The sequence below is a fragment of the Mustelus asterias genome, chromosome 18 (assembly GCF_964213995.1).
Source record: "Mustelus asterias chromosome 18, sMusAst1.hap1.1, whole genome shotgun sequence".
NCBI lineage: Eukaryota > Metazoa > Chordata > Chondrichthyes > Carcharhiniformes > Triakidae > Mustelus > Mustelus asterias.
In genome coordinates, this window is record NC_135818.1 from 59522348 (window position 1) to 59544524 (window position 22177).

The 22177-nt window shown below is 44.2% G+C and overlaps 1 protein-coding gene across 11 annotated transcripts in view; it reads left to right on the forward strand.

Annotated features, from left to right (window-relative positions):
• LOC144507197 (ena/VASP-like protein) overlaps positions 1-22177 on the forward strand; it is a 239930-nt gene that overhangs the window by 71298 nt on the left and 146455 nt on the right. The window contains exon 1 of one of the 11 annotated variants that reach the window (XM_078234103.1): positions 13979-14106. The exons of 8 other annotated variants lie outside the window; for them this stretch is intronic. In XM_078234103.1, coding sequence (XP_078090229.1) covers positions 14093-14106 — 14 coding nt within the window. In that variant the 5' untranslated portion in view covers positions 13979-14092. Of the gene's footprint in view, positions 1-13978; positions 14107-22177 lie in introns of those variants that run through there. 2 more of the 11 variants (XM_078234107.1, XM_078234096.1) reach the window with 2 other exon arrangements.

Genomic DNA, 22177 nt, shown 5'->3' on the forward strand with positions numbered 1-22177 from the left:
ACAAATAGACTTTTATTAGCAAAAGACTTGGAGCACACCCATGCCGATGAACTGGTCCAGACTGAGTCAGGGGGGTGGGGAGCAGTCGCCTTTATACCTGGACCAGGGGGGGAGGAGTCTCGGGTAGGGCCGGCAGGGATGTGCCCAGGCATGTCACATATACAGGTAATAAGCTAACAGTGGTTTACCACACTCCACGCAGACAGTGACCCAAGCCGGGAATCGAACACGGGTCCCTGGTGCTGTGAGGCAGCAGTGTTAACCACTGTGCTACCATGCTGCTAGGTGTGTAAAGGGGTAGGGTGGGTGGCAGGATAGTGTGATAAGATAAATGGGTAAGGGATTCTGGTGTATAAGGAGGTAGGGTAGTTAAGGAGGTAGAGTGGGTGAGATAACTGGGTAAGGCATACAGTGGCAGGTGGGTAGGGTGGAAGTAAGTATGATGGCAGGTGGGGAATTGGGTAGAGTGGCAGGTGGATGAGTGGATGAGTGGCACGGTGGGTCGGGGTTTGCTGTGTTGGGTTAGGAGGGAATTGTCAGGTCGTGGGGACTAGTCAGGTCAGGTCAGAGGTAATCGGGTTTGGTGAGGAGCTAGTCAGGTCAGAGGCAAGTCTTTTTGGGAGGATCAAGGGAGAGTTGGGTGGTGGGGCAGGTTGGGTTGGGGAGAGTCGGGTCAGCGGATAATCTGATCAGTTTGGGGGGACTCAAGTCGGAGGCAAGTTAGATCAGGTCAGGGGATAGTCGGGACAATGGGGAGTGCTAGTTGTGTGGTTGAGGGGGAAGTTCGGGGGGACCAGTTGTATAGTTACCCAGGTATTAAACAAGGTTTTTCTGTGTCTAACAGTTCTGGATATCCATCCAGGTAAATAAGTCAGAGTTAGAGACTTTTTAGAGGGTCCCGGGGGAATTATCCATTAGAAGTTCAAACCTCCCAGGCAATTCCCATGCAATCCCTGCATTGAGAATTCCGAGAGGTCCCAAAGTGTATCTCCCAGGGCACATCAGACATCCGAACATCCAAAGACTGGGAGATCTGGGACATTAATTCTAAAATGAGTATACCTCACAGGTTACAACAATGCAAAGTATTTGGAAAAGAACTGAAAGTCACAGGTCTCTAAGATACCTGATCACATCGCTGATGTTTTGAATTACTCCACATGCAAGGAAATAATTTTGAAGTACAATGAAGGTTATAAAGCTAATGCAACACCCATTTTGCGCATAGATCAATACCACACAAACAGCAATGCTACATACAGTAAATTTCACCTTTCACCGCTTGTTCATGTTTTCACTTACCCTCGCTTTGTACTTGGTACACCGTTTCGCCCATCGCGTGAACAATGTTCGCTCACCTGCGTATGAAATCTTGGCCGGAATTCTCCGACCTCGCCCGAGGCTGGGATTTTCCAACCCCGCTGCTGCGAATGGAGATTTGGCTGTGTGCCAAATTCTCCATTCTTGCTGGCAGCAGTGGCGGGACGTACGACGTGGGAGAATCCCGGTCCTTCTATTTTACAATAGCTGTGTCCAAATCTGCAATTCCGATTTGCCTCACAATGTAATTTGACAGCTTATTCCGAGTTAGTGGATTGGGAAAAGCAGTGAACATGAGTCGAAACAATGAGAAAGTAAGAACAAACTGAGGCCGGAATTCTCCAATCTCATTTGTCTGGCAATTTGTATAATTGTTTGTGCATATGTGTATTATTAAGATAACTTAGTTGAAATATTAATATCAGATTTAATTTTGTAAACTGACAATAGTGCAGTGGGATTTTAACCAACCATAGAGAATGAATTTATAATAAAGATACCAGAATAAGTTAAAAATAAAAAATGTAAGTGTATATTATAAACTCATCAATCACAGGATGATTGCTATCAGAAAGCCTGGATTGGTTGCCAACTTGGCTCAGTTGCTAGCACTACTGAGGTTATTGGTTCAAGTCCATCTACATACTTGAGCACATAATCTGGATTGCCACTTTACTGTATACTAAAGGACTGTTTCATTGTCAGAGGATTCTATCTTTCAGAATAGACATTAAACCAGGGCCCTTTGAATCCATTCAAACGATGTAAAGGACCCCCTAGCAGTATTCAAACAAGAACAGGGTGGCAAGGTGGCACAGTGGTTAGCACTACTGCATTACAGCAAGAAGTCTCACAACAGCAGGTTAAAGTCCAACAGGTTTATTTGGTAGCACAAGCTTTCAGAGCGCTGCTCCTTCATCAGGTGAGTCACAGCGCCAGGGTCCCAGGTTCAATTCCCAGCTTGGGTCACTGTCTGTGTGGAGTTTGCACATTGCGTGCGTTTCCTCCGGGTGCTCCGGTTTCATCCCACAGTCTGAATGACGTGCTGGTTAGCTGCATTGACCCAAACAGGCACTGGAGTGTGGTGACGAGGGGAATTTCACAGAAACTTCATTGCAGTGTTATTGTGAGCCTTACTTGTGACTAATAAATAAACTTTAGGTTTTAGCCAACATTCCTCCCTCAATCAGCAGACTGTACATTAACTCTGATCCATCGATTGTGAAGTTGGTTGAAATGTTCTGAAGATGTGATTGAGATGCAACATTAATGCATTCTTGAGGCATCCACTGGAAACATAGAAATATTTGTTGCTCCAATGATTTCACTACCATTGATGTATCTCAACAGTAAGACAATCTGCAGGTTCTGTTCCCAGTTCTGTGTTTTTCAAAAGTAGTTGCAAACCCCGCCGACATGATGTCACGCTGGTGGAGAGGGGGAGGGATACCCTACCTGGGGATGACACAGCGAGGGGAGGCCCGCTAATTATATTAAAATGTATTATAATTGGGTTCCTATCATTGCATGGCAGGAGCCCCGTTACATCATTGGTGTCGGGTGCGGACAATCGAGTGGGGAAATCCCGCTGGCGTGAAAGCCGCTTTGGGACTCCCCCTCGATTCTCTGTCCCTGTTGCCATGCCCGCCTTCCATAAACAGAGGTGGAAAATTCCCCCTATGTCTTGGAGTTTAGACATGTTATGGAAGCTCCTGGGCAAAACTTCAGTAACTTTTTCTGTGACGTCTTAAGAATAAAGCAAAGCCCACTAATATCGATCTAACCTTTCAATGCATATTATTGATTTTTGACAGCCTGCTTTCCAATATTTCAATATGATACAATCCCCAACTCCCTTAGTTTGTCACCCCCAGGTGTAACGTATTTCTTTCTCAATAGAATGTATTTTGCTTAGAGTTGTATCCTTGATTATCTGCTGTTGCTTCCTTACCCAAATTTATTCTATAATTTGATCCTCTGAGCCAAGATCATTTCTCACTACTGTATTATCTCATCCTTTATTAACAGAGCTGCCCCACCTCCTTTTCCTTTCTTTCTGTCCTTCTGACATGTCAAATACCCTTGGATATTCAGGTCTTAGCTGTGGTCATTTTGCAACCGTGTCTCTCATGGCTATCACGTCATACTAATTTATTTCTATTTATGCTAAAAAATGTATGTATCTTGTTGTGAATGCTGCATGCATTCCTTCAATTATGTCTTTTTCCCAGTTTCCCTACTCTGACCTTATTTGCTGCTACACTCTTATTCTTGTACACTCTGGTTATCACTGCCCACAGCGCTACCCTGCACCATTGCCTTGTCTTTTGTCTTTAACTTTCCAAATCTCCTCTCATGTAAAACCTCCCCTACTATTTAATTTGAAACTTTCTCTACAACCCTTATTATATGATTCACAAGTACCCTGATCCCAACACCATTCAGGTGAAGGCCATTCCAATGCTACAGCACCTTCTTTCCCTGACTGTCCCTTTTATATTATCACACAAAATCAAACTTACCCTGCAGCCATTGTTGGTGTAACCCTTTAGGCTTCCAGTTGTGTGGTGCAGACCTCTGCTATAATAGGGAGCAAAGTGCCCTTAAATTGGCACCTATGTCTCCAGCAGCAGGGCATCTGAGATGTCAGGATCAAAGAGGCAAGTCTTCCCTACGTCTCACTTTCCATTTTAGCATCATTTGTATATGAAACATGAAGTACAATCCTTACCAGTCCATCACGCAAACCAGCCTCCCATCCATTGACTCCGTCTACACTTCCCGCTGTCTGGGAAAAGCATAATCAAGGACCCCACCTACCCCGGGCATACTCTCTTCCACCTTCTTCCATCGGGAAAAAGATACAAAAGTCCGAGATCACGTACCAACCGATTCAAGAACAGCTCCTTCCCTGCTGCCATCAGACTTTTGAATGGACCTATCTTATATTAAGTTGATCTTTCTCTCCACCCTAGCTATGACTGTAACACTACATTCTGCACCCTTTCCTTTCCTTTCCTTCTCCTCTATGTACTCTATGTACAGTGCTTTGATAGCACTCAAGAAACAATATTTTTCACTGTATCCCAATACATGCGACAATAATAAATCAATAATAAATCAAATCAGAATTACCCATCAAGCAGCGATTGTTGTTTGAACAGATAGTTTTGACACAAAAAACATCATCTTCCTTTTTAGTGGAACATCGGGTCTGTGAGGCGTTTCAGACTCAACTGACTCTGCCCTCCCACCCACTCCCCAAGCATTTTATCTCTGGCTCCCTGCAATGAATTCCCACTCACAGGGAGCATACTGAGCAGCTGATCTTGAAAACCTGGTGAGAACCAAAAACCGTATGCTAATGAGCTAGGAGGAGTTGAGACTCTTTACTGATATTTTGAAGGTGCTCTAAGGTCAGAACATTGTACATGCAAGTTGTTACCGCAGTAACTGCCATTTCATAGCAGTAAAGTGGCTGTGGTTTTGATATTCCTGTGAAAGCGATTGAACAAACTGCACCGCACTGATATAATAGTGTGAGCAAGATTAGGTCTTTTTCTCACAGCTGTGAGCATTGCAGCCATTAACCAGAGATTAGTGCCTTTCACACATGGCTTGTTTCTGTTTGAGCACCTTAGTGTGGGTTTTACCTAGCTAAGCTCAAAGCTGTTGGTAATTTACTATTGCCCTTCACCGACCCCCACCCCGTACGTAAATATCTGTAATATTGTGAATAATGCCATTATAAAGTACAACAATTTGGGCCATAACTTCCTCAGAGTGGCAATCAGTGGAGGATTGCCACTCCTTACTGACTCACCTGCAATAAAATTCTTCAGCGCTCCTCTCGCCCAACCTTCCTTCCTGAGTGAGATTTAGGCTGTGAAGTGCACCCCTGGATCCAGCCACAACGTGTAAAAGCAGCGGAGTGAAGGAGGACAGTAGCTGCCATAAAGCAGCTGAATCTAAATGTCCCATTGGAAATAACAGGTGGACATCGGGGGTGAGGGTATCGGATGTGGTGAGGGGGGAGGTGTGGGTGAGCTTTGCAAATGCTTCCCTTTACTATTTAGATTTTCTGTGGGCTCAGTGGTTGGCACTGCTGCCTCACAGCGCCAGGGATCCAGGTTCAATTTCCGGCTTGTATCACTGTCTGTGCGAGGTTTGCACATTCTCCCCATGTCTGCGTGGGTTTCCTCTGGGTGCTCCGGTTTCCTCCCACAGTCTGATAGATGGTTAGGTGCACTGGCCATGTTAAATTCTCCCTCAGTGTACCCGAACAGGCGCTGGAGTGTGGCGACTAGGGGATTTTCACAGTAACTTCATTGCTGTGTTAATGTAAGCCTACTTGTGAAACAAATAAATAAACTAAGCATGCTGAGCATGTGATTAATATTTAAATCAGCTCTTTGCCCTTTCTGGGCGTAAAGCTGAAACAGGCCCGGGACGATGTGGGGAGGCAAAAAACCAGGCGCATTTCTCACTTTTCGCCCTTCACTCGATCTTACCGCCTCCCCTTGCCGAAAATCGGGTGGGACAAGGTCGTTAGATCAAGCTACAAGTAATTTGGGAAACTGGGATCCTCATCCTTGCAATCTGCTGATTTCCAAGTTGACATTGGAACACTTAGGCAAAGTGTTACAATGATTAAGCTGCGATGTTGCTGGAATAAATTTGAAAATGTTTGCTTAAGTGCAGACTTATCCCTTTGTTCGAATAGGTTTTGCATTATACATGAGGTTTCAGGCAGACTGTCCCTGCAGCATGACTACATTGTGATATTACTAACAGCATTACTAATAAATATGATCCTTTCTACATACCACTTGATCATAGAATCATAGAATCCCTACAGTGCAGAAGGAGGCCATTCAGCCCATCAAGTCTGCACCGACCACAATCCCACCCAGGCCCTATTCCCATAACCCCACATGTTTACCCTGCTAACCCCCCCTGACACTACGGTCAATTTGACATGGCCAATCAACCTAACCCGCACATCTTTGGACTGTAGGAGGAAACCCACGCAGACACGGGGAGAACGTGCAGACTCTGCACAGACAGTGACCTGAGGCCAGAATTGAATCTGGGTCCCTGGCGCTGTGAGGCAGCGGTGCTGACCACTGTGCCACCGTGCCGCCCATGTGGTTGATAGATTGGTAAAAACTGTAATAAATGAGTGCAATTGCTCCCATTTAAAAAAAACTTTCAAACATCCTCATGTCGACTTGGTGCAAACCCATAAGGTTGTGTGCTGAATGTTTATCTGGGTTATTCAGATTGTTAGATCTTCTGCTTGTAACTGTATTTTTCTATTTCCCCATTTTTACACCTCTTGGTGACGGTTTAAGTTCCCACATACAGCTTAATGTTAGACCAAAGATCACACTTGCTGCAAATGGGGCATTAATTTCCCATAGTCAGAACCTTGAGCGAGAAATGAAACTTGCAGAGGAAAGGCTTGAGTACTGTTTCATTTTGCAATAGGCTATGAAAGGTTTGGTGGGGGTGGGGAGGTGTTCCTTGCCGGTTTTGTATTATGTGCCTCTGAGAGAAAATGCCAGCCCGGCACCAAAACAGAGGACTTGAGAAAAATCCTGGAAGGATTGTAAAATTTCATTGAAATGAAGTGAATTAGAATCCTACATTTGTGCGTGTGAGATTTCCCGAGGTCTGGCTCAAGGACAGGAAATCGAGCCGGGCACCTCGATGGGAATTTCTCACTCTGCCGAGAGTTTATTCCTGCAATGAAAACACTGCTGGAAAGTCGCATTTAAATTAATTGATTTGAGGGACTGGGATCCGCATTTATTTTTGCAACATTCTGTCATCTGAGTTGACAAAGATGAACCTGTAGGTTCTAAGAATCCTGTTTTCAGCCCTGTTCAAATAGGTCTCATAAAGATATGTAGAAGTCGCTGTCATCCTTAATTTCTTTGCTACTTCCATTAATTTTGCCCCTTTTTGCACCAGTTAATCTGGCTAAGAACGCCACCACTTTTACACTTTGTTTTGCACACTGCAAATGCTTCCCTTTATTATTTATATTTGCTACAGGCATTTAAATAGCGCTATACAAAGTGAGAGGCATGAGCATTGTATGCTGGCTTATGAATATTACTGGATACTTGAATGAGAAACAGGAGTTAATGAGCAACCATCAAATCTAGGTGCATTCATATTGAAAAGTTCTATCCACATCCATCAGTGTCCTGAGTCCCATGTGTAGAGACTCCTCCACATGTATCTAGCTGTGGCTGAAGAGACCTGTTATATTGTAGTACCATCTGTTGGAAGGTGACCTGTAGACAACATCTGGAACAGGGACGGTTCTTCTTGTACAAGTCAAAACCGTTACAACATGAAATTTTCATACTGTTGGATCTATCTAATCTTTTCCAGTAACATATCCTACTTCAATTTGTCTGCACTGCATATGTTTATTAAGCAAATGATAGAAGCTGTTTTTACATCTTTTCATCAGGTGGCTTTTACCGATAGAGGGCTTAATTCATGTACAATGCCCACTTGGGCATCAACCTTCCTCATAGTAACCCATGGGCCTGTATGCGAAGTACAGGTTCGGACTAAAGCGTCTTCAACACACTTGTTTGTGTGTTTAGCGACTGTCAAAGTCAAATTAATGAGTCAGCAGAGTCCTTATCAAAGTTTTTTCTGGTTATATCTAGCTCTGTGCCATTTAACATAGAATAAACACAGCACATGCGTAAAAGCTCCTGCATTAAAAAATTTGCAGTGACAAATACCTTATAAGCATGCTTGAAAATCTCATCAATAAGTTATTGGTTGATCTGATTTAGTGATGTTAGATGTGACGATAGATTTTGCTCAGGACATCAGAAGAAGCTCCCGTTTTTTATGGGATGCTTTTTCCTTGTTTTAATGTATCTGAAAGATTGGGGGCCAGACTTTCAACATTCCTTGCAGCGTGTTTCACTTCCTGGGAAGCATAAACATTTCTGAGAAAATTAATGACTGGAGGTGGTGTTCCCACCTCTTCACACAACATGGCTGATGCACTATCAATCGAGCCGAGACTAGTTGTGAGCAAGACATATAGGCTTTTATTGGCAAGAACTTGGAGCCATCCCTGTCGGTGATCTGGTCTGAACAGAGAACAAGGGGGGGAGGAGCCACCGCCTTTATACCCAGACCAGGGGGAGGAGACTTGGGCGGAACCGACAGGGATGTGTCACATATACAGGTAACAGATAGCAGATAAGAGTGGTTTACCACATTCACCCCCTGTTTAAAAAAAGAGAGTCCATCGGGGGTGAGGCGGAGTGAACAACATGTACAATATTTACAGATTGAGTCTATCTGGAGGCCTGCCCTTCCGCTGCGATCTCCGTAGTACCGGTTCCGACATGGTTTCAGGTCGCGGTGTCATTGCGGGCGCCGGAACGTAGCTGTCATCCGTGTTTTCATCCGCCCCTCGGGTGCGTGGTGCCGACTCCTGGGACTCAGTCGAGGATGTCAGATCCGTAACTCGGAACTGCCAGGTCTGCGCAGAATGCAAGCCGCACTTCTACCGGCCAGACAGGGCACATCTCATAAAAGCCACCCGCCCCTTTGAACGCCTCAGCATCGACTTCAAAGGCCCTCTCCCCTCATCTGATCGTAACATATACTTCCTCAATGTCATTGACGAGTACTCACGTTTCCCCTTTGCAATTCCCTGCCCAGATATGTCCTCGGCCACAGTTATTAGGGCCCTGCACGGCCTCTTCGCTCTGTTTGGTTACCCCAGCTATATCCATAGCGACCGGGGATCCTCCTTCATGGGTGAGGAACTGCGACGGTACCTGCTCTCCAAAGGCATAGCCTCAAGTAGGACCGCCAGTTACAACCCCCGGGGTAACGGACAGGTGGAGAGAGAGAACGCCACAGTCTGGAAGACCGTTTTACTAGCGCTACGGTCTAAAGGCCTTCCAGTCACCCGCTGGCAAGAGGTCCTACCGGAGGCATTACACTCCATTAGGTCCCTCCTTTGCACAGCAACCAATGCCACCCCCCACGAACAGATGTTCGTGTTCCCCAGGAAATCTTCCTCAGGGACTTCACTACCATCGTGGCTGGCATACCCGGGCCCTGTCCTGCTTCGGAAGCATGCCAGGACCCGTAAGTCTGACCCCCTGGTCGAGAGAGTACAACTCTTCCATGCCAACCCCCAGTACGCCTACGTGCAGTACCCCGACGGGCGGGAGGACACAGTATCTATCCGTGACCTAGCGCCCGCAGGTGACTCGGGGACCCCTGTAGCCCCCAACCCCTCACCCCCAACCCCCGACTTTGTCCATACCATGTCAGAATCACTATGCACTCCTCTCGCCCCCGTGTACAGCTCGCCTGAGCCCCAGGAGTCGGCACCACGCACCCGAGGGTCAAAAAAAAACTTGCCAATAAAATTGATGCACTATCAATCGAGCCGAGACTAGTTGTGAGCAAGACAAATAGGCTTTTATTGACAAGAACTTGGAGCCATCCCTGTCGGTGATCTGGTCTGAACAGAGAGCAAGGGGGGGAGGAGCCACCACCTTTATACCTGGACCAGGGGGAGGAGACTTGGGCGGAACCGACAGGGATGTGCCACATATACAGGTAACAGATAGCAGATAACAGTGGTTTACCACAATGGCAAGATGTGATAAGTTACCTTTCTGTCCTTTGTTGACTTTCTCAGTTTCCACACTTATGAGGACATCATGGAGCTCCCTGCATGGCATCCTGCGGCCTTCGTGTACTTTTTTTTGAATTATACAGAATGTTTTAATGGTCAAATTCTGGCCCATCATGGCGGCCATCATCAGACCTTCCTGTCATGGACTGGGCTTAATGTCTACAAATTTCAACACAGCTCAATCACTTATTTGGGAATTTCTTTTCCAAAAGATGGAAATGTTCCTGCTGAGCCAAAAGGCAGGGAGAGGCTGATGGAATAGGAATTGTTTCCTCACTTTTATCCCTGCAACATATCACATGTATTCAAGCAGCCAAGCAGCATTGGAATGGCAACTGACTTTGGAATGTCAATCATTTCCCAGCTACTCCGTAAGGTGGATGACTACCACTGGATAATTGGATCAAATCACAGAATTGATTTGATTTGATTTATTATTGTCACATGTATTAGTATTCCGTGAAAAGTATTGTTTCTTGCGCGCTACACAGACAAAGCATACCGTTCATAGAGAAGGAAAGGAGAGAGTGCAGAATGTAGTGTTACAGTCACAGCTAGGGTGTAGAGAAAGATCAGCTTAATGCGAAGTAGGTCCATTCAAAAGTCTGGTGGCAGCAGGGAAGAAATTGTTCTTGAGTTGATTGGTACGTGACCTCAGACTTTTATATCTTTTTCCCGATGGAAGAAGGTGGAAGAGAGAATGTCTGGAGTGCGTGGGGTTCTTAATTATGCTGGCTGCTTTTCCGAGGCAGCGGAAAGTGTAGACAGAGTCAATGGATGGGAGGCTGGTTTGCTATTGTCAAGTGTGGAAAGTTTTTTCTCACATCACATTTGCTTCTTTTGAAAATCACTTTAAATTTGTGCTCTCCCGTTCTTGATCCTTTTACGAGCAGGACCAATTTCTCCCAATCTACTCTATCTGGCCCCCTCATAATTTTGAACATCTCTATCAAACCTCCTCGCCTTCTCCTCTCCAAGGAGAACAGTCCTAAAAGTTAAAAGTTTGGTTGTTTTGCCAATTCCTGCCTAGGATCACAAAGCACATAGATGTTTGGTGGTCGTGAGACTTACACCTTTGGTACAATATCGCAAAACATGATAATATACCTCCAGTACATCTTTCTGTGCATGAATCATATTTCTCCTCTTTAGTTCAGCCAGCTCATTAACTTTAGCTCATTGGAAAAAAATTCAAATCTTACCAAAAGTAACCTAGAAATGTTAACTTCTACAACTGACGTGTTCCTGTTTGCTAGTACCTGACACAAGATAGAATATGATGAAGGTGCTTGTCTATGTTGGATCCGGTTCAGCTGGTTTTGAATTCCAGGGAAAGTGAAAAAGAAAAATTGTAAATGCTGGAATTCCGAAAGAAAAACAGAAAGCACTAAATCACTCAGCTGGTCAGTCAGCATCTGTGGAAAGAACAAATAATGTAATATTTCTGGTGTAACCCTTTAAAATCAATTACAAATGACCAACATTTATCAAGAGGACCGCAGGAAGGAAGAGGAAACCTGAAATCCACACATACAGCAGAGGAAATAGAATGACATTTAAATTTATTCTTATGATTTTAACAGCAGTAGTTATTGGCCTTCCCAGACTGCCATCTGGGCATTGATACTAGATACAGCACGACAACCTCCCTATGTTAGAGGACAGAGCAAGCTCACTTTGAGAGAATACTAAACACTATCACGTGGAACTATACTCATATGCAGGTCAGTCTGCAGCTTGGATATTTATTGCATCCAATTTCACAACTTACCATGGCACACTTTGAACTCGCAACTTCTGAGTTGCAAGCCCAGTACCATAGCAATTGGCTACAGTACCTGAGACATGCTTAAAAGAAAAGCAAGAGTTTATTAATTGGCTGCAGAGATATTAACAGGAAACAAAAGAGCAAGGCACAAGTAACAAAATGAAAGTCAGTGGAACCCCAGCTGTCTGAGAAGGGGATTGACACCAAAGGTGTCATCTGTCCTACCAACACTGTCTTCCAGCGGAAAGTTTGCAACCAAAGTGTCTGCCCTTCCTTTCCTGTTGATAACCCCTCTCCCCCACACCACCCCACATCATGTTCTGCCAGCAAGGAAATACCAGCTAAAGTTAAGTTCTTAAATTATTAAGGTCACTGTTAAGACTAGCGGATACACAATACCTGGTGGAATGCTAAGTTTCTGCTTCTCAAACATACATTGGACTTAACTGGAACAGAGATTAGAGAGGTCAGAAAGGTAATGGGCAGCAAAAGCAGAGCAATAGTATATCTGCAGACAGCATTGAGGTGTTTGACAAGGCAGTCACTTAAACATACTTAACAAAATTCTCCAGAGCAATAAGTGGCGCTGGCAGTAATCAGTGTAGCAGAAAAAGAAGTTAGGGAGCGATCTTAGTTTTAGTTCAGTATTGGAACCAGTGGTTGCCACATTAGGGCCATAAAGATTTCCATTTCAGAACTACCTTACTAATCATCCCATATTTCCTCCCCTCAGTGGCTCACACATCTTTGGTGTTTATTAAACACCTTTCAGAATGTTTGTTTCCAGTTGTCTGCCAATATCACTGCAGCCATTGAACCTTCTACTTTAAGCATCCCACAGATAATTCTCTTTCCTGCCTTCATGCACGTGAATTGATTTTTCTCCCCCTTCTTTGTTTATTTCATTTTCAAATCTTGTTCATCTGTAATATTATCCAGTTCTAAAAAAAGGGTCCGCCTGACATCTTAACTTATCGGTTCTCTTCTCTGATGCTGCCAAATCCGCTGTGTTTGCAGAACTGTCTATTTTTGTTTCAAATCCAAGGGTGGCTGACATTTCATGTTGGCCTTTGACAATGGTCCACTTACTTTGCTAACCTTGTTCCCTCAGCAAGAACAGTCCATTGCCTCATAGGAATTAACTGCATTGAAGAATCTCAAGTCCTTGGCAGAATGTTACCATCAGCATTGGTGGAATATCTGTCAGTGGCAGGATTGGACAGTAACGGGTGTTGACACTCCCACAGAAGAGGAAATTGATTTTAAAATACCAAAATAGTTGCTTTAAAGCCATTACTCTGCAATTTTGTAATAGATTTTTGGACAGAGCCCAGTATCCCAGTCATTGCTTTTAACTGATGTTGCAATGGATATTTTAAACTACCACATGGCAGTTAAGAGAATTATTGTACAGCTCCATATATTGTATTCCAGCACGGGTTATCCCATGCTGTCTTAGGTAATTGATAAAACACACTGAGGTCGGCTTTAATCATTTTTCTGTGTGGAACTGTTTCTTAGAAATAGGGTGAAGGAGCAATATCTGATTCATCATCAATCTTGTCTTCGATGCAGTTACAGCTACTCATAGATTGGATTGTTATTAGACATTATGTGACAGCTAGGACTAAACCATCTGATTTCCTGGCTGCAGAATGCCAGCAATCATACATGTGTATTGCATGTGGACCAAAACATATGTACATAAGTGTAATCTTCCATTTAACTGTTGACCTTTCCCATGGCATGGTCAGACAGTTGTTCCATTCAGCTAGCAGAGTACTCATTTAAACTTGTGCATCTCCAGAAATCTGTTTGGAAAATTACTGTGGAACTCGCAAGGGCATGCATCAATTATGCAGAAATGGAGGGATACAGTCACTGTATCAGGAATGAATCAAAGTTGACGAGTGGTATGTTGAATAAGTTCTTACATAGCTTATGAATCATGGTCAATGATTGTGTGGGTGATTCCAATCCACATCAGGCTATTGTGGTTGGAATTGTAAATCCATATAATCAGATGCACGGTTACACAAACCAATGCAGGACCGAAGAGTTTCTCTTCCCTTTTCTGTTACCTCAATGAGGTTTTTTTGCCTTTTTAACGAAGTCCGACTTCCTGTTACCTTCTTTTACTTCCTTTTTCCTGCTTCGTTGCTTGACTTGTAGAAGCTGCAAAAATCGTGCCTCTTAACTGGAAATAAATAAGTAGAGTATTTAGTTGGAGGTTGTGCGTGATGTTAGTTATGTCCGACTGACAACTTGCTGCAATACAAAAGGAAGCCTTAACAGCTCAGATGATGTCAGCTGGGTGAGTGAACACTGAAACATTCATTTATTTTCATTGTAACTAAAATGATTTAATCTTTCAGAACATAAATCCTTTGTTGCCCCAGATTCAGTACAACTGATAATAGCAAGTTAATCAGCTGTTGGATTTCTGCAAATTAACATTTACCCTCCATGTCTTTATCAATCTTTCTTCTATTTTTGCAACATTTGTACATGTATATCTAATTTTTCCAGTACTTAAAAAATATATATTTTCTGGCATATCACTACCAATGTACCAATGAGTTGACCCAAAAATAACAATGCCATTAAAGCCAAATATCTTATTTTGCCGTAATCAATTATCTTTTTTAAAAATAATGATCTTGACAAGGATTACAGGCCCTCCAGAACATACTCATCATTAACCTGCTACTATCATTTGTGCTGAATCTGGGGCAACAAAAGGATTTATGTTCTGAAAGATTAACCCCCCCCCCCCCCCCCCCCCTGCCCTCTCATTCCCCAGCTGGGATTTTCCAGTCCCGCTGCAGTGAATGGAGATTTGTCTGAGTGCCAAATTCCCCCTTTCTCGCCGGCAGTGGGTTGTGAATTTCAACCAATACCATTGCAGTCCCAGAATGAATGCACATACCCAGAAGCATTTAGTGATGTTGATCAAACAATTGTGCTTCTGAAAGGCCAGAATACATCGGGAAGGGAAGGAAATCGATTACATGCATATGAGTGTTGAAAGAATCTTCTATTTCTCGGACCAAAGAAATCTGATGCACAGTGCTACGGGGAAGTAATGCTTCAAGTGTTTTAAATGCACAGTTAAAACCAAGGGTATAAGTGATACTTCCCCACTACCAGTCAGGTCTCTGGGACTCCCCTCCAGTTGTAGAATACGCTGCAGAATTTCACATTTGCTGCAGCTACATGTCACAGCCGGTGAGTTTGTGAACACTGCCTCTCTCTGAGCCTGCAGCAATAGGGTTATAGCTGGTGCTGCAGAGAAGCAGATGCATGCACAGCTCTTTACTGGATGCAGCAACATGCATGACATGAACTAGAAAAACAATTTTTCACTTCTACCGAGCGAGCTATTCCACTGTCCTTAACCAGGCCTGAAATATTGCACAGAGTGCAATGATGTATTCAGTTCCTCGGTCTCAGGATGTTCTACATTTGCGAAAAACTTGTTGTAATTCACATATTTTGCTCAGTTGGAGCATTTTACCTAATGAAAATGCACATGGATGTGTCATTATTTTTCAGTGCTGCAGTGAGTTTCCAGTGTTGTGGGGGAGTGATTTGTTATCGTAGAGGATTTACTGAGGAATCAGTATTTTCACTACTTCCAGCACGTTTATGCTTAATTGCAGTTCTTGGGCAACAAAGCGTGTCACGCAGTAATGCTTTATTGGGCGTGAATGAAGGTTAAGAATGTGAATTTTGACTCGCAATCCTCTGCACCTGATCTTCCCAGGAAGCTGATGACTTTTAGGTTCAACAGGTTTATCTGGTAGCAAAAGCCACTAGCTTTCGGAGCGCTGCTCCTTCGTCAGGTGAGTGGGAGTTCTGTTCACAAACAGGGCATATAAAGACACAAACTCAATTTACAAAATAATGGTTGGAATGCGAGTCTTTACAGGTAATCAAGTCTTAAAGGTGCAGACAATGTGAGTGGAGAGAGGGTTAAACACAGCTTAAAGAGATGTGTATTGTCTCCAGACAGGACAGTTATCTGTAACCCCAATGACTTGCCTGGGCTTGCAAAATCTTACTGGAGACAATACGCATCTGTCTGGAGACAATACACATCTCTTTAACCTGTGCTTAACGCTCTCTCCACTCACATTGTCTGTACCTTTAAGACTTGATTACCTGTAAAGACTCGCATTCCAACCATTATTCTGTAAATTGAGTTTGTGTCTTTATATGCCCTGTTTGTGAACAGAACTCCCACTTACCTGACAAAGGAGCAGCGCTCCGAAAGCTAGTGGCTTGTGCTACCAAATAAACCTGTTGGACTTTAACCTGGTGTTGTGAGACTTCTTACTGTGTTTACCCATGTCCAACGCCGGTATCTCCACATCATGACTTTTAGGTTTCCAGGGTATCAGTATGCAACAGACTTTAGGATGCTTTACGGGTGCAGCACGGGATCCCAGTGCCAGTTGTAGTGCACCTATGTAAATATTAAGCTCAAGTAAGTGGTGGTTGCACTGTGCAATCTCCACTTAGTTGCACTGGGCTTTGAAGGGAAAGCTACAAGCCACCATAGAAATGGGCAGAGAATGTTTTTAAAGTGCAGTTATTGTGGAGCCGGTTTCTCCTGGCTTCATTAAAACAAACCATGGGCTGTGTTGTTTTGGGCTAATCCCCCTCGTGTTCACTCTGCATCATACCCCGACAGCCTCCTCTCCAACCACACCCCCTTGTTGGCAGAAGCAGCTGGAATTCAGCAGACCCTGACTGACAAGCTGCATCTGAAAGCTCGACTCATGTTCGCAGCTCACTACTTTACTTCAGATATGGAATTTCGGTCACATGACGAGCTTGCTTCATCGACTTGCTGCCATCTTTTGTCACAAATCCAATTTTCCAGTTTGAGAGCTGAAATTGAAAATTTGTGCTTGAATATTGTTTGCGCCAACTCACTGTTGTTATTCAAGCCTCTGATAATAAGGTTATTTCTAGTGGTCCATTTGCATGGAATAAGCCAGCAGTTGGTGCAGAATAAGACAATGGGAGAGATACCAACCTCATTCTTCCTGGTGTAAATAAGGTGATAATGCCTCAAAGTTGCAGGATTGACCTCACTACCCAATTATAATCAATGTTCACCAGCTGCCATCTTGTATCAGGTCTTGAGATGGGCGGCCCAGGAACCCGCCTGTTTCCAGTGGGAAACCTGTATACTGGCTGCGATTTAGCGGCCCTGTTAGCCGCTGGCGCAAAATCCCATAATGGCCGCCATCCAGTCATGTTGACCATGCTGGGGGTGCGCGAGGTACCTGTTGGCCCGGGGGCTGAGGGACAAGGCTGGACAGTCCCCCATGCTACCCTGCCAAGGTTCCCCTTATGTGTGGTGAGGGGAGAGCCCTGATGCTTGTGAGGGGGGGTGATGGGGGAAAGAGGGTAGATCCCCGATGCTTGTGAGGGGGAAGGAGTGGGGTGAGCCCCAATGGTTGCAAGATTGGGATGAGAGGGGAAAAGAGGGTAGATCCCCGATACTTGGGAGGGAGAGGGATGAGCCCCAATGGTTGCAAGAGTGGGGTGGGAAAGAGGGGAGAGCGTTTTGTTTGCGAGGGGGCAGAGACAGTGTAGAGCCCCAATGCCTGTAAGGAGTGGGGGAGAAAGATGGGAGAGCCCTGATACTTAATGGGAGGGATCCCAATCTCCATGCAGTGGGGCCGTGGGGTGCGTGCTGATTTCTTTCCGGGACAATGGGTTCAAATTTCCCTACAGGGGCCTGATCTCTCCTCAAAGAAGGGCTGGGGGGGGGGTCTCAAATGTAACTTCGAGATTGGGGCGCCGTTTAAAAAGAGCACCTTGATTTCAGAATCCTGGCTTTGCCAAAGTGTTTAGGCCCCGCCCCTCCAGCTGGCTGTGTGATCCTCATCGGCACTCTGACATTGCACAGAGCTCTGTTTAAGCAGATGAGAAAAGGCATCTGTGAGGCTGGCGAATTTCACACAGCTTTTCTCTGATCCAGCACTCTGCAGTTTTGGGAAAATTGCACACATTTTGTACAAATTAAGGTTCGACAATAAACATAAAAACACAAAGCAATTTCAAGGTCTTGACAACGACAACCACTTGTATTTAACAGAATAAGATCTTCCAAGGTGCTTCACAGGAAACATAGAAAATAGAGCAGCAATAAGTCATTCATCCCTTCGAGTCTTTCAAAGTAATTTCAGTATTTTTGCCTCTAATATTTTGTCCTCACCACGAATCCCTGATCCAGCTATTCACATCCCCTCTTCTGAACTTCATTTCATAGAATCCCTGCAGTGCAGAAGGAGGCCATTCGGCCCATCCTGCTCCCCCAACTGCTTCTTGTGGTAACAAATTCCATAGGCTTACCACTTTCTGGGTGAAGAAATTTCTCCTTATCTCAGACCTAAAAGGTTTACCCTTTATACTTAGATTATGACCCCATCATCGGGAACGTTCTTCCTGCATCTGTCGTGTCTAGTCCTGTTATAATTTTATAAGTTTCTGTGAGATCCCCCCTCATTTGTCTGAACTCAAGCGAATATAATCCTAACCGACTCAATCTCTCCTCATACGTCAGTCCTGCCATCCCAGAATCAGTCTGGTTCATTGCATTCCCTATATAGCAAAATCTTTCCTCTATTTGATTCTGACTCTTGGTTTCTCTGCCTCTCAATGTTCTTATTCCTCTTTGTCTTTTATTCTTATCCATGTTCCCCCCTCCTCTGACTCCTTGCATAGGTTCCCATCCCCCTGCCATTTTCGGTTAAACCCTGCCTAACCACTCTAGCAAATACCCACCCGAGAACATCAGTCCTGGTCCTGCCCAGGTGTAACGCGTCCAGCTTGTACTGGTCTGAACTCCCCCAGAACCACTCCCAATTTCCCAGGAATCTGAAACCCTCCAAACTCACCATCTCTTCAGCCACGTATTCATCTGACATATCCTGCTATTTTAACTCTCACACATAACACTGGTAGTAATCCTGAGATCACTACCTTTGAGGTTCTAATTTTCAATCTACTTCCTATCTCCCTATAATCTGCTTTTAGGATCTCATTCCTTTTTTTTAACCTATGTCACTTGTATCAATGTGTGCCACAACCACTGGCTGTTCACCCCGCCCCCCTCCAGGATGTCCTTGATCAATAAGGGGATCAAGGGTTACAGGGAGAGGGCAGGAGAATGGGGATGAGAATCATGACTGAATGGCGGAGCAGACATGACGGGCCGAATGACCTAATTCTGCTCCTATATCTAATGGTCTTTTGGGCCTGTAACTGCTCAGAGACATCCTTGTCCCTAGCACCAGGAATGCAACATGCCATTGTTAGCGGCTGCAGAAACACCTATCTATTCACCTTACAACTGAATCCCCTATGACTATTGCATTCTCACACTTTTTATTCGTAAGATCCCGCCCGAGGCCAACGGAGAATGTTGTTCTGCGAGCAAAATTCCGGCAAAAGAGTTGGGGCTGGTGGGGGAAACCATGGAGGGACTTGAAAGTGTAGGAATTTCAAAATGGAGGCTTTGTTTGTTAGGAGCCAGTAAGGACGTATAGGTCAGAGAACACAGGAGTGATGGATGAAAGGGACTTAATGCGAGTTTAGGAAATGAGCAGAAAAACATTGGATTAAGTTTTCTGGATGGCAGAATGTGGGAGATGGTAGAACCAGGAGTGTGTTGGAATAATGTGTCTCGTGGTAAGAAATGAATGGATGAGGATGTCAGCAGCACATGAGCTGAGGCAAGGGAAAGATCAAGGGATTGGAAAGTAAATAGGCAATCTTGGTGATGGCGCTGATATGTGGTCAGAGGTTTATCTTGGAGTCCAATGTTAGTGAACAGACTGGAGATGGAACATGCACTCCACCCATTAGCAACAGGCATTCAACTCACCAGCCATCAGCCTCTGTCCTTTCCTCCATAGGCCTTCAGGCCTGCCAGTCAGCAAGATGATGGCTTATCTTTTAGCTCAGCTACACCTTCTCGGACTATCCCCAGATACTCAATCCCCTTAGTATTAAAAAACCTATTAATCTTTATCTTGAATATGCTCAGCAACTGAATACCCACAGCAGGCTGGGGTAGAGAGTTCCAAAGATTCACAATTCTTTGAGTGAAGAAGTTTCTCCTCATCTCAGTCCTAAATGGTCAGTTGCTGAGACTGTGACCCGTGCTTCTAGACCCCCTCAGTAAGGCAAAACAGTCTCTCAGTATTTAGTCTGTCAATCCTCTTAAAACTCTTTCCTCTCATTCTTCCGAAGTCTGGGGAATATAGGACAACCCTTGTCCCAGCAATCAGTTGAATGAACCTTTATTGCACTCCTATGGTAAGCATTTCCTTCATTAGGGAGGAGACCAGAACTGTACACAGTACTCCAAATGTGGTACCTCTCCTGAATCCTAACCATTGCGCTAAGACTTTTTTACACTTAAACTCGAGCCTCTGTGCAAGAAAGGCAAACACACGGTGTGTTTTCTTAATTGCTTTTTGTTACCTGCAAGTTAACTTTCTATGCTTCATATAAAAGGATACCCAGATCCCGATGAATATTTTCCAGACTCTCACCATTGTAAACATTCTGTTTTTCTGTTTTTCCTACTTCACAGTTCTACATGTTATAGTCTATCTGCCATGTTCTTGCTGACTCACTTCACCTATTTATTTCCTTTTGAAGCCTCCTTGTGTTCTCCTCACTTACCTTCGTATCATCAACAAACTGACTTACACACGGCCGCGTTATCTAAGTCATTGACATAGACTGTAAATGGCTGAGGCTCAAACACTGATCCTTGCTGTACCCAACTAGCTATCCTCTCCAAACCAACAATGACCCATTTATCCATGCTCTTTACTATCTGTCTGTTAACCAATCCTCAATGTATGTGAATACATTGCCCCAATTCAATGAAGCTTATTATTGTGTAAGAACCTCTTGTCAAATCCTTTTTGGAAACTCAAATACACTGGTGTTCTCCCTTTTCTACCCTGTTCATTGTAACTTTAAGAGACTATAACAGATCTGTCAATAATAAATGAGAACATTTTCCCTGCTAATGATGTCAGGCGAATTGGCTTATGTTTTAATTTTATTTTCTTTCTTGAACAGTAGAGATGCATTTTCAATCTTCCAATGCATGTGGACCATTCTAGAATCTATTCTTGTCCAAATCACTCTCATACTTATATTATTTGTTTTATTTTGATTTAAGACTGAGTTCCTGAATGAACTAAATCACTCTAAAGTTTAAATTTATTTATTAGCGTCACAAGTAGGCTTACATTAACACTGCAGTGAAGTCACTGTGAAAATCCCCTAGTCGCCACACTCTGGCGCCTGTTCAGGTACAGTGAGGGAGAATTTAGCACCGTCAACGCACCTAACCAGCACCTCTTTCGGACTGTGGGAGGAAACGCAAGCAGACACGGGGAGAACGTTCAGACTTCGCACAGACAGTGACCCAAGCCAGGAATTGAACCTGGAACCCTGGTGCTGTGAGGAAACAGTGCTAACTACTGTGCCACCGTGCCGCCCATCAAACACAACATTTATTATATTATTAGCATACTTCTCCTGAGGTTTCTTTACTACAAGGTAATTAATTAACTAGTTCTCTCAGCGTAATACTAAATCTAAAATAGCCTGGTTCTCAGTTGACATATTGATCTAAAGAAATCTATCTTTAGTACGTTCCATGAACTCATCTTCCACACTTTTGCTGCATATTTGGTTTGGCCAATATTCATGAAGATTATATCGACTCCTAGCTGCTATCCAGTTCCTTGCTACTCCCATCTGTGCCTCTGTATGCTGTAGCCAGGAATGTGATGGGATACTCTCCATTTGGCTGGATAAGTGCAGCTCCAATAATTCCCAGGAAGCTTGACACCAAACAGGACAAAGCAACCCACTTGATTTGTATCCCATTCACCAACTTAAATATTCATTCCCTGCGCCACTCACATGGTGGGAACAGTGTGTACAATGTAGAAGATGCGCTGCAACAACTTGCCAAGCCTCCTTCAATGGCACCTTCCAAACCTGCACCCTCTACTACCTGTCCTCGAAGGACAAGGGCATCAGACACATGGGAACACCACCATCTGAAAGTTCCCCTCCAAGCCAGACCCCACCCTCACTTTGAACTATATCGCCATTCCTTCACTGTCGCTGGATTAAAGTCCTGGAACTCCCTTCCGAACAGGACCTGAGGTATACCGACTGCAGGTGGATTGCAGCAGTTCCAGAGAGCAGCTCACCACCACCTTCTCAAGGGCAATTAGAGATGGGCAACAAATGCTGGCCTAGCCGGCGATGCCTTCATTCTATGAAAGAGTAAGATAGTAAAATTGAAAGATAATCAGATGATTTAA